The sequence below is a fragment of the Mastomys coucha genome, unplaced genomic scaffold (genome assembly GCF_008632895.1).
Source record: "Mastomys coucha isolate ucsf_1 unplaced genomic scaffold, UCSF_Mcou_1 pScaffold21, whole genome shotgun sequence".
Lineage (NCBI taxonomy): Eukaryota > Metazoa > Chordata > Mammalia > Rodentia > Muridae > Mastomys > Mastomys coucha.
In genome coordinates, this window is record NW_022196904.1 from 26,667,522 (window position 1) to 26,681,519 (window position 13,998).

Sequence of the window (13,998 nt, forward strand, 5' to 3'; positions counted from 1 at the left end):
GACAGGGTACTACTTCTACAGACAGGGTACTACTTCTACAGACAGGGTACTACTTCTACAGACAGGGTGCTACTTCTACAGACAGAGTACTACTCACCTAAAGCCAAAGCTCGACAAGGAGAAGCCAGCTACCTCTCCATCAAAACAGACAAACTACATTTTTTTCATAGATAAACTACTCTGGGGATTTCTAACTATGAAGCACATGATTTGTTGATCACAGGATAAGTCCATCATGTGAGCTTTATAGTTAGGAGGTGTTTAAACATACAACCTTATCCATGTGTTTTAAAGGGAGGTTCTGCTGCTGCTTCTCACACATAATTTTAGGCGAGTCTGTAAAGGAATCCTTATGGTTTACAGCTTTATCTGCAAAATAAAGATAGTGGTAAAAAGCTATCTTGAAAACTATATAAAATAGGACAAAAATAATAAAAACAAGCACTGTTACACAGACTCAATACAAGAATTATCAAACAGATTTCATATTAAACTTTCAGCAACTAAAGTTAAGAATTTTGCTTTGTGACTGACAAAATGGCTCATCAGGTAAAGGCAGTTGCTGCCAAGCCTGATGACCTGAGATTGAGCCCTGCTCCCACATGCAGGAAGAGAGAACCAACTGTTTTAAGTTAATCTCTGACCTCCACAGCATTCCATGGTATATATCTGCCCACTCACATGCATATGTACATGCTAAATGAATGCAATTTTAAAAGATCTTGCTTCAATCATTTTTTAAAAAAAAAATTGTTGTAGAAATTTATTAAGAATAAAATAATTTTCCCAACTTGGCAGACTGTACTTTCCAAAGGAGGCCACAATTATGTTTTCAACAAACACAGTGTTCTTCCTACAATATACAGAACATAGTTCCCTTACCCCCCCCCCAAAAAAAAAAGCCAAGGCCCTAAACTAAGCTCAAATTTCCAAGAAGGCAGCTATTTGGGTATTGCCAAAGAAAAGTGCTGCCCCTGTGAACTCCTGAGACTGCAGAAGCAGAGCAGCCAGCTGGTTACAGAGAGAACGGACCCTGCAATTTCAAACACAGCTCTTGAAGGCAAACAACTAACTTTCCATTCTGTCCCTAACAAAACCCCTTCCCTCTTCTTTAGCTTCAGCTACAGAAGCCCCATCTTGAAGCATACAATCTGCATGGTTACTGTGCTGCTGGGTCCTGTGCCAGATCCAAGATACCACCTCTCTAGTTAATTAAAGCTACTCTACCTGCTGGGGTTATCTAAACTCTTGTCTTTTATTTCTTCCTACAAACTTAATTCTTATGCAATGTAACTGACTCTCCCCGAGAGATTATGCTTATGCTTTTAATCTCAGTACTCAAAAGCAGAGGTATCTCTATGACTCTGAGGCCAGTGTAGTCTACATAGTGAGTTCTAGGAAAGCCAAGGCTACACAGAGAAACACTGTTGAGAGAGAGAGAGAGAGAGAGAGAGAGAGAGAGAGAGAGAGAGAGAGAGAGAGAAACAGAGACAGAGACACAGACAGAGAGAGACACAGACAAAGACAGACAGAGAGACACAGACAGAGACAGAAAGACAGAGACAGAGAAAGGCAGACAGACAGACAGACAGACAGAATCTATATTCCTATTCCCCAGACTGGGATAGAAAATTCCAGTGGCAAAGCAAACAGAAGAAAACAAACTGTTTACAGAGAAACACGGAAGAACTATGAAACAACTGGAAAATATATCAGTCTGAGTCAGTTTTCTTAAAAAACAGAAATTAATTTTCTGGGCTGGAGAGATGACTCAGCAGTTAAAAGCACTGGTTGCTCTTCCAGAGGACCTGGGTTCAATTCCTAGTACCCACGTGACAGTTCATACCTGTCTGTAACTCCAGTTGCAGAGAATTCAACATCCTTACACATACATATATGCAGGCAAAACACTAATGCACATAAAATTAAAAATAATAAATTATTAATCAAAAAACAAAATAAATTAACTTTCCTATAGTTCTGGATGCTGCAAATCCAAGATCAAAGTGTTGGCCAATGTGGGTCCTAGAGGGCTGTCTTCCTGATGTGCAGAAAGCCACCTTCTCACTAAGTCCTCCTCTGCTGAGGGCTCTATATCAGAGCAGGCCCATCCTTATGGCATCGCTGAGCTAAATCTCCTCATAAAGACCGTGACTGCAGACACAGTGTGCAGACACACTACAGAGCAGAACTACAGCAGATGGATTTTGAGGACACAGCATGAGCAACAAAACTGCTAAGGCTTTGGCTTAAAGGGTGGAAGAAGGGAGATGAAGAGAGCAGAGGGGAAAGAAGGAAGAGAAAGGGAAGAAGCTGTAACTACTGACCCGCAGACACTGAAAGGCTGATAAAGGATATTATTCCCTACATGTTTATAAGCATGTCAAGAGATTTAAGGATAGTGCCATGGACAACTCTTTGCTCACAAGTTGATCATCTACATGAGTAGTTCTCAACCTTCCTAATGCTGTGAACCTTTAATACAGTTCCTCATGTTGTGGTGACCTCCAGCCATAAAATTATATTGATGCTACTTCATAACTGTAATTTAGCTACTGTTATAAATCTGACACCTATCCCAGGACCCACAGGTTAAGAACCACTATTCTAGATAAAACAAATTTTTTTTTTTTTTAAAAAAAATATACTTTCCAGGGCTGGCGAGATGGCTCAGTGGGTAAGAGCACTGACTGCTCTTCCAAAAGTCCTGAGTTGGGATCCCAGCAACCACATGGTAGCTCACAACCACCCGTAATGAGATCTGACGCCCTCTTCTGGTGCGTCTGAAGACAGCTACAGTGAATTATGCTGGAGCGAGTGGGGCCAGAGCAAGGGGGGCTGGCAGAGGTCCTGAGTTCGATTCCCAGTAGCCACACACATGATAGCTCACGGCCATTTGTACAGCTACAGTGTACTCATACACATAAAATAAATAAAATAAATCTTTAAAAAATATATATGTATACTTTCCAAAATTACCAAACAAAACAAAAATAGGCAACAAGGATAGATATGTCTTGATGAAATTGAATTGATAATTAGTAACATACCAAAGAGGTACTAAATTGAAATGGGATCACTGATGAGGTCTACCAAACATTTAAGGAAGACATAATACCAACCCGCAAGCTCTCTCAGAAGTCAGAAGCAAAGGAAGTATTTCCTGGCTCATCTTATAAGACCCTCACTATCCTTATGCCTAAACCAGAAAATAGCTCTTCAAGACAATGAAGGACCATTATGTCTTATGAAAATTGCATGTAAAATCCCTTAAAAATGATGACAAATCAAATCAAGCACTGCATATAAGATGTCACTAAAGAATGGAAAATAAGCCATACACTAAAACTGCAAACAGGACATCTGAAAGAGGACTATTATCTAAAGTAGAAAAAACACTTAAAGCCAACAATAGAGAACCAAGAACCTACTTTCTAAACAGACAAAAATGCACTAAGGGTTAATAAAGCTCCCTGGCAGAGCTTGTGTGAGGCCCTGGGCTCACTCTGCAGGGCATGCTCAGAGTATGACTTTGTGCTGGTTATGCAAGAAAGCAAACTGGCAGGACTCACCCGGTACTGCAGCACATGGTCCTAGGTCACTGACAACGTCCTTACACCATGTATGCTGGAGAGACTGTGCCAGGAAATCTAAACTCTGTGAGTCTGAAAGAACATACTGTATTTCAAAACCAATACATAAAACAGAAATCAGTCATGACTTACTTCTGTTCTTGTTTATGCTATAAAGGTGGAGGAGACCTAGCAAAGGATGGCATTTGAAATTTGAAATCAGATGGAAACATTTTAAATTGTATCTAGAGTAATCAATTGTAACAAAAAGATCTCTAGGTGTTTGAAAACTATACAAAACTTAATTTTGTTAACTTCTGATCTGAACTTCTGAAAGTGTAGCCAAATGTTAACAGGAAGATCAGAACTTCCTGACAAGTAAATTGTGATCATTAAACACAGAGTCTAAGTGTCTGTTTCCAAGCAGGAAAGTGCTTACAGAGAGCCTAGTATGCTTAGGATGGGGAACACAGAATACTCACTTTCCATTCTGTGGCAGTCTTTTCCTTGCAGAAGCATTGGCCACAGAGTAAGTGATGGGCTGAGCTTATTGGAGCAGGGCACCGAATTGAGATGCAGCCTGGGTTTCTCCAAAGTCTTGAGGTTTTTACTTCCCATTGGTGACACATAATAAGCAAAATTCTTTGCAACTAGATCATCATTAACACAAACCTATAAAATTTTAAACATTTTATGAATTACCATTCAGATGGGTGTAGGCAATATACAAGACATGTACAATGTACAAACTCAGCCCCAAATTCTTGAAAATTTATTTTGTGGAGCATAATTTGACAGAAGCACCTCTTGGTTCCTGCTATGTTAGCAACAAACTAAAAGATTCTCATGAGCCCCCTCATCAGAAAACAGCAATAAACTTCATAAAATACAAAGCATACCTTGGAGGAAAAGGGTGCTCACACAATTTGGCAAGGCACAGATCCAGTGAGAAGCCACTAACAACAAATGGGGAAACTGAAAAAAACTAGACTCTAATAAACCTTAATTCTTTGCCAGGGTTCAAGGTGGTAGTTGCCTTTGATGCCAGCACTGTGGAGGCAGAGGCAGGTAGATCTCTGAGTTCAAGGCCAGGCTGGTCTACAGAACTAGTTCACAACAACCAGAAACAGTCTCTAAAAAACAAAAACCAAACCAAACCAACAACAAAACAAAACCTTAGTGCTTCAAGGCAGGCACCATATCAGTGCCTGAAATCCTAGTACCTGGAGACAAGGACAGGCTGCTCACAATGGAGAGCTGGTGCAAAAAATGTTATAGAATGAAGTCACTGGACAGAGATACATCCAAAATGAAGCACTTGGGGGACAAGGAAATATGATAAAGGGTTTGCTTGTGAATGTAAGAATCTGAGTTTGATCCTCAAGACCCAAATACAAATGCTGCAGGCATGGCGGAATATAATAGTAATCCCAGATCTAGAGAGGGTAGTTGTTCCTGGAGTTTGCTGGCCATCCAGTCTAGCCTAATTGGTGAGTTTCAGGTCACTGAGAAACCTTGTCTCAAAAGAGGTGAACAACATTCCTGAAGAAGCCACGGTTGTGCTGTAGCCTCCACATGCATCTATACACACAAGAACACATACACACATGTATACTCACATACACATTCATAACAATTACAAAGGAAGAACTGTCAATATAAAATAAAAGCAATCTAATCACATGCAAATACTCTATCAAAGCATGGATTACAAATAAGAATGTGAATGTGTCACTGCTGTCTGGACAAATGTATATTCCATCCACAATGAGATGCCTCCACACACACTGATTGGAGTGACCAACACAAGTGTGGGAGAACACATGGAAGAAGTGAAATCTCCCACACTGATTATAAAGATATAAAGTGGAGTTATTTTGGCAGCTTCCAAATATCAGCACCACTATCTAGAAGCTAGACTCCTAGGTATGTACCTAAGAAGGAACATGTACATTCAGAGGAAAACAATTACATGAGTGTTAACTGGACAAAGCTCAAAAAAATCTCTAAGATACTAGATAATATACAGGCACATACAGGAAGTGCTCGTCATAATGGTCAGAGCACTGACAGACGCAGCAGTGTGGGTGTGTCATAAAATTCTTCACCTGAGTGAAAGAAGCCAGGCTGAAAAAGACAGGATCCTTGTACCTCCTTTGGAATGAAAAAGATTTGCTTACATCTTTTTTGAACAATTGTGACCAAGTATATCCAATACACATTCTCTCTCTGCTATAAATGGACCTCCCTGTTACCTGTATTTCATTAACTTAGAGTGAGAGTAAGTTATCTGATACAAAACATGCTACAAAAGAGGGGTCTACTTTTTAAAAGTAAGAAGAAAAAATATGTTTTGAAAACAATGTTTTGTGAGACTGATCACCAAGATATAAAATAAACAAAATGAGCTCAGTCAGGATATAGAGAACCAGAATCCAAAGAGTTGGGGGAGGGGACAGAAGGGAAGGAGGAGGAAGGGGGAGGGGGGAGAGGTAAGGGGAGGGGGGAGGGGGAGAGAGAGAAGGGGAGGGGATCGGGGAAGAGACAGATAGACAATAAGAGCAGCTTTTAGAACTGTATCTTTGTTGTACTACCAAATTTCTTTTCCACAGAAGACAGGTAGTACTTTATAAATACTGGCATTAATAGATTAATGGAACTGTGCATAATAAGGAGTATGTTTCCCACAATTAAGAGAAAATGTTAAGAATAAGACAATAAGGCTGAGAGCCCTGGCTCATGTCTTCAATCCCAGCACTTGGACAGCAAGAGGCAGATTTCTACGAGTTCCCAGCCACCCAGGGCTACAAAATAAGTCCTTATCTCAAAAGAGGAAAAAGAAATCCACTCTTTCCATTCTTGTTCAATATAGACCCAGAATCTCTGCTACAGCAATAAGAGAAAAAAATAAAAGATACAGAAAGGAAAAATTCTATTTTCAGATCACATGATCCTACACTTAAACCCTAAAGATGCCACCAGAAAACTCTGGAACTTCATAAATATTTTTAGTACTTAGACATAAAATCAACCCTAACTAAGCCAACCCCATCCCCCACCCCCATATATCTTTCACTTACTTTTTCATTTTTTATTGTTGCATAAAGGTAAACCTCGAAAGTATCTTCTTCCACAGCACACAGTTTTGCTTCTACTTGGGTAGTTGCTAAATGGCATAAACAGACAAAGAAGTAAGCTGATATTAATGTTTATTTAAATTAAGTATGGTCTCATTGGGTACCCAACAACATTCAGGCCTTTCACATCCCATCATACTCCAGAGCAGTCCTAGCAGATAGGCACAGACACTGGAACAATGGCTGACAAGCCTTAGGAAGATGCTACAGGCATTATCTTACAGCTAAAGACATTTTATATGATTTACGTTAGCAATGATGATGATTACACAAATGTCTACTTACTTACTATCCCTTGCTCAGTAAAAGAAGTTGGGCTTTTCATCAACTGATGGACCAAGAAAATATACACACATTCACTCTGTATCCCCTTAGCACTTATAAACAATCTGAGAAGCAGGGACTGTTACTGTGAGAAAGGTCCTCTACAACAACCAGACAGTTCTTTATTTCAGCTGACAATTACTAACATCCAATTCCACCTTCAAAATTACAGGGGGCATAGTCAATGTGATACCTGGATCTCATGTTTGTAACTTAAGGGCCCTACAAGGAGGGCCAACAATTATGTATGTGGATCTAAGACATATAGCAACAGAAGTGTAAGCCACTATGGGTATCAGCTTAAAGCACTCTGTAAACATACCCTGGTCTTACCTTTTAGAATGTTCTGAAAGTACTGGATAGCTGCACTGTCCCATTTTGTGGCAGGTCTGGAACAGCAAACACATGCAACTTCATTAAGTAAAAACCATAGGCTAATTATACCATTGCAACTTTGTTTGCTGGATAATGGATGTTTCTGACACTAAACACCAAGCATCCAACACAGACAGGAACCTGTGACAGATCTGTGTAAGGGTAAAGACTCCAGATGTATCTGACAACGCCACCTTCACAGATCAGACAGGTACAAAGGCCCTGCAGAAATGATACTCCTCGCCCCCCAGTGCCTATGTATGGTACCTTTTGTCATACCACCACTGTCCCCAGTTATCTACAACAAATCTACTTCCCCACAAACACAGTACAAGTTCCCTGAAGAAAAAGCCTAAGCATGCACCATCCATCACTGGCTGCCATAAAGAATGGCAGCACTGATTAACCAACTCTAGAGTCAGCCAGGGGAAAGCCAGCTGTACCGTCCAGGAGGCCTGCACTCCAGGACTAGTAAGTACTTTGGCCCCAGCTCCTTTTCATCTCCACCAGCTTGTTCTGTTTACACTTCATAAAGACTGTCTGAGGAAGAGGTGTAGGCACTACAAACACAGGACAGAGCAGAGCTTAGAAGGGACAAAAATAAAACTTGTTACTGTTAGGTCCAAAGGGCAGTCCAAATATCAGAAATGGGCCCAACCCAGACTGTAGGAAAATTTCTGGTGAGTAAATAAAAGCCAGAATTCTTTAGGAACATGTGAAACCTGTTCCCCTCTACCAAAAGGGGTCATTTCCCTCACCTCAGGCAGAAGGGACTTAAGGCTACTTATCTGTGGTGCCTATTAGCTTATCAACTGCTGGCTTGCAGGCTCCCTCCCTGTTTCTTATTTCAAAGTTCACCCTGCTAGCTCCCCTCACTGCCTCCCTTCCCTCCACTCCTTCACCATTGCTCTGTCCTCCTGGCAGCCTTCCCTGCTCTACTGCTGCTTCTCACTGTGTGTTCTCTCTTTCCATCCCTGCTATTCTCACCTCTCTTGTACACATCCCTGCTCAGCTCCAGTCCACTGGCCATATTCAGTCTACTACTTTCTTTCTCTGCTCTGGACTCTTCCAGATGCCTCTGGCTATTTTTTTCCCTCCTAGCAACAAGAAAAATCTTCCCTTAACCATCCCAAAGAGCAGTCATATTCTTGGTTTCTACAATTAGCACAAGAAATCTCATGTTTGTAATGCTTTTATTCATCAAAGAGAACCCCATTGCTCTCCAACAACTGCTTTAAAGATCAAATGAGTGACACACATAGCCAGTGCGCAGACATGATTGGTATTCAAAAATATATATTTGATTCTTACTGAGAGATTAAGCACATTACTTTCAGGGAATTGTAAAGGACTTCTAAAAACAGCAAAATAAAGAATGACTTCAGGTCATACTACATATGAAAAATAACCTAGTAACATTTTATAGAAAAAAATAAATTCTTATCAGGCAACAAACTCAAGAGAAAACTCAATATAGCATGAATGGGTGTCTGTCTCTCTTCACACTACTGCTAACATTCAACATTGTGTAGAAAACCAATTACATTTTTTTTTTCTTGTTTTTTTCAGACAGGGTTTCTCTGTGTGGCCCTGGCTGTCCTGGAACTCACTCTTGTAGACCAGGCTGGCCTTGAACTCAGAAATCCACCTGCCTCTACCTCCCAAGTGCTGGGATTAAAGGTGTGCACCACTACTGCCCAGCTGGAAAACCAATTACTTTTAAAGAGAATCTTTCAGGTAATTTATATTTATAGATGGTATAGGTGTGTAATGTGTACACACATGCCTATAGTATATGTGGAAGGTCAGGTCAATGTCAGATGTCTTTCCTGATCATTTGCCACGCCACCCCCCCCCCTTTTTGAGACTATATCATCAGTTTTCTCAGGCTGGCTGGCTAATACATTTCAGGAACCTTGTCACCACTCCTCCTCCTCCCACCCCAGGCTAAGGTTACTGGCACACCATCATATCTAACCCTTTATGTGGGTTCTGGGGATTCAAGTTCAGATTTGTTCGCAAAGCAGGCACTGCACTTTTTAAAAAAATCTTGTACTAGGTATGTGGACGTTTGCTTGCATGTATGTCTGTGTACCACTTAGTATATGCTTGGTGTCTATGGAGGTCAGAGAGGGGCATTGGATTCCCTGGAACTAGGAGTTATAGATGACTGTGACCACCCATGTTGAGTGCTGGAGATCAACCCCAATTCCCCTGAGAACAATTGGTGCTGTTAACTGCTGAGTCATCTCTTCAGCCCTCAAGAAGCACTCTGCATATATACAACAAAGATGGGAGAAGTTGCTAGTCTTTTTGAAGGAAAACTTGATAAGGATTTATAAAAAAATTACAGTGCACATTATTAAGAAAATTATTTACCTAAAATAAAAAGGGGAAAGTGTTATGTTGAAGGTAAGTGAAACCCAATGGGGAGCCCTCTGCTGGTGCTGGGTACTCTAATATTGGACAAGACCAGGAGTGTGCAGAAGGTTCTCCCTGAAAATCACTGCAGTCCTGAACTCAGGATCCTGCAGTGGCAACAGGAAAAAAGAAACAGCTTTTCTGAGTTGATGTGATACGCAGGCTGGTGTCCACCTCATACCTGGAGAACCAGCAGCTAGTGACAGGAACATAGTAAGCACAGGCCACCATCCCAGAGCCTCATTCCAAGTCCCCAAGGGCCAAGATATCTAAGTGATGGGCTGGCTGGAGGGCAGCTACACAGAAAACACTGGCTACAGCCTCTTACCCTGCTTCCATCTCAATAGTTGACCACACATTCCTTTCCCTCCTAATCTACCCCCAACTCATTGCTTTATCCCAGCAGGCACTCCATGGGAACCCACAGGCCACTCTGACCAGGGACTTTACACAGTCTAACTATACATCTTCACCTCTCCCTCCATTCTTTCAAGTCGCTTAGTTCTACAACAGACCTTCTGCTGTGGCCTCTCTTCATTCTCTGCCCAACCCTGGGGGACTTAGCAGATTCTGGTAGAACACCCTGCTTTCCTCCTTCCTGTGAACCACCTCTGCCTGAAACTCAACCTATCCCTATCCATATGTATCAGTTCTCACTACACAGAAACACATTTTACTTGGCATTCCCAATAGCTGCACCTATCGGGAACTCAGAAGAATTTCCTAAAAGACAACTTAGAGCCACCATTCTCTCAAAAGAAAGAGAGGGCAACAGAAACCAAGGAACAAAATACCACCCAACAAAGACAAAACTAAATTATTAGTACCTAGAATTACAATCTTTCTATTCCCAGATGCCTAAATGCCAGTGTAAAACCACTAACAGCCAGGACAATATGTCTCCACTTGAACCAAGAAAACCTTCTACAACAGGCCATGAGTATTCCAAAACAGCTGAAGCACAAAAAACAAAACAAAACAAAAACAAATAAAGGAACAAAAACAAAAAAACCCACCTTAAATAGCCTTTATGAATAAGTTAGACATCTGTAAAGAGGAAACAGACAAATTCTTAAAGAAATCTATGAAACACAAACAGTAAAAGGAGACAATAAAACAGTTCAAGACCTGAACATGAAAATAGAAGCAATAGAGAATATCCAAACTGGGGGAAGTCTAGAAATGGGAAACTAAGAACTCAAACAAGAACCACAGCGGCAAGCCTTATCAACAGAATACAAGGGGTAGTAGAAAGAATCACAGACACTGAAGACACAACAGAAGAAATGGATAGATCAGTCAAAGAAAATGTGCAATTTAAAAACAAAACCAAAAGAGAAACAAAACAAAACAAAAACCTCCTGGCACTGAAAATCCAGAAAATCTGAGACTTATGAAAAGACCTAATCTAAGTATAGTAAGAATAGAGAAAGGAGAAGAAAACAGGACTAAATGCCCTGAAAATATTTTCAACAAAATCACAAAAGAAAATTTTCCTAACCCAAAGAAAGAGATGCCTATTAAGATACAAGAAGTATACAGAATACCAAATAAACTGGACCAGAAGAAAGAGTACCCTTACATAATAATCAAAACAATAAATGTTCAGAACAGACAAGTAATATTAAAAGCCGGAAGGGAAACAGACCAAGTAACATGTAGGCAGACCTATCAGAATAACACCTGATTTTTCAATGGACACTCTAAAAGTCAGAAGGGCCTAGACAAATGTGCTACAGACTCTTAGACCATAGATTCCACTCCAGACTACTTTACCCAGTCAAATTTTCAATCTCCAATAAGACATTCCATGTTAAATCCAAATTTTATCTACCTACAAATCCAGTATTACAGAAGGTACTAGAAGGAAAACTCCAAGGAAAACTGAAGAAGTTAACCACTCAAGAAAACAGAAGGAACAAATAATCCTAGACCAGAAAATCAAAAGAGGGGAAGCACAACTCACTCAAGCACACATATGCATGTGCACACACATACCATGCATATGCACACACCACCACTACCACCACACCCCCACCACCAACATACATAACAGGAATCCACAAACACTATGCAGTGATAAGTCTCAACATCAATGGTCTTCATTCCCCAATAAAAAGACATAAACTAACAGAATGGATGCATAAATCCATCTTGCTGCATCTAGGAAACATACATCAAGGATAGACATCATCTCAGGGTAAGTGGATGGTAAAAGGTATTTCAAGCAAATGGACCTAAGAAGCAAGCTGTATATACATTTTAATATTTAACAAAATAGACTTTAAACAAAAACTAATCAGAAGAGATAGAGAAGCACACAATGCAATCAAAGAAAAATGTACCAATTGGACAGTGCAATTCCTAGCATCTATGCACCAAACAAAAGGGCACCCAAACTCATAAAAGGAACACTACTACAGCTAAAATCACATACTGATCCTCTCACAGAAATAGTGCTAACTTCAATACATTAATAGTTTTTCTCATGCAGACAAAAACTAAACAGAAATGTTGGAATTAACTGAAGTTATAAACCAAACAAGTAAACCTAATAAATATTTACAGAACATTTTACCAAACACAAAAGAATATTCCTTCTTCTCAGCACCTCATAAAAATTTCTCCGGCTGGGCAGTGGTGGCACACACCTTTAATTCCAGCACTTGGGAGGCAGAGGCAGGCAGATTTCTGAGTTTCAGGCCAGCCTGGTCTATAGAGTGAGTTCCAGGACAGCCAGGACTACACAGAGAAACTGTGTCTCAAAAAAAAAATTCTCTAAAACTGACCACATACTTAGACACAAACAAGTACTAACAGATATAAGAAAATTGAAATAATACCACCACAAATTAAAAACCAGATATCAACAACAACAGAAAGCTTACAAATTCAGTAAAGCAGAACAACTCACTACATGATGAAAAATGGGCCAAGACAGAAATTAAAAATAAAATTAGACTTCTTAGAACTGAATAAAGATGAATACACAACAAACCCAAATTTATGGGATACAATAAAGGTAGTTATAAGAGGCAAGTTTATAGCACTAAGTACCTACATTTAAAAAATTGGAGAGATCTCATATTAGTAACTTAATAGCACACCTGAGAAATCTAGAACAAAAGAAAAAGAGAGAATTCCAGCCAAAAGGAGTAGATGGCAATAAATAAACTCAAGGCTGAGGTCAATAATATAGAAACAAACAAACAAAAACCACGCAGAGAGTCAATGCAACTAAGAGTTGGTTCTTTTAGAAAATCAGTAAGATTGACAAAACCTAATCCAAATTAATTAAAAATTAGAGAAAGAATTATCCAAATTAACAAAACTAGAAATGAACAGGAGGACATAACAGACAATGAGGAAATCCAGAGAATCATTAGGGTATACTTTAAAAACCTGTACTCCAAAAAATTGAAGAATTTAAAAAAAAATAAATGTATCACTTACCAAAATGAAATTAAGATCAGATAATTTAAACAGACTCATAATCCATAGAAATAGAAGCAGCCATCATACATATCTCAACAGGAAAAAAAAAAAAAAGCCCCATGCTTTTAGTGCAGAATTCTATCAGACTTTCAAAGAAGATACTCCTCAAATTATTTCAGAAAACAGAAACAGAGGGAACATTCCATAATTCATTTTGAGGTCATAGTTATTCTAATAATCAAACCACATAAAGACCCAATAAAGAATTACATACCAATTTCCCTTATTAATATGGGTGCAAAAATTCTTAGTATTTGCAAAATGAATCCAAGAACACATAAAAAAGATCATCCATCAGGATCAAGATTCATCCCAGAGTTGCAGGGTTGGTTTAACACACATAAATTGATAAATATAATCCACCATATAAAAGACAAAACCCATATAATCATTTTATTAGATGCAGAAAAGGCCTTTAACAAAAATCTAACACCCCTTCATGATAAAAGTTCTGGAGAGATTAGGGACACAGGGCCATATTTCAACACAATTAAGGCAGTTTACAGCTGGCCCATAGCAAACATCAACTTTTTTTTTTTAATAAAAAAAATTGTATTTACTTAGAAGCATTCAGAATGTCAACAAAACAGCTGCAATTTTTTTTTGTTTTGCAATTACAGAGTGGTATTCAGTTAACAGAACAACAATTATCTTCGTATAAGCTGCATCAGAGA

The 13,998-nt window shown here is 39.4% G+C and overlaps 1 protein-coding gene across 8 annotated transcripts in view; it reads right to left on the reverse strand.

Moving 5' to 3' along the window:
• The window catches only part of Tdrd12 (tudor domain containing 12), an 81,793-nt gene that overhangs the window by 42,718 nt on the left and 25,077 nt on the right, over positions 1-13,998 (reverse strand). For all 8 annotated transcript variants that reach the window (XM_031386205.1, XM_031386207.1, XM_031386208.1 and 5 more), the window contains exons 5-9: positions 7,367-7,422; positions 6,653-6,738; positions 4,055-4,244; positions 3,573-3,665; positions 275-369 (exon numbers count right to left, since the gene is read on the reverse strand). In XM_031386205.1, coding sequence (XP_031242065.1) covers positions 275-369; positions 3,573-3,665; positions 4,055-4,244; positions 6,653-6,738; positions 7,367-7,422 — 520 coding nt within the window. The remainder of the gene's footprint in view (positions 1-274; positions 370-3,572; positions 3,666-4,054; positions 4,245-6,652; positions 6,739-7,366; positions 7,423-13,998) is intronic.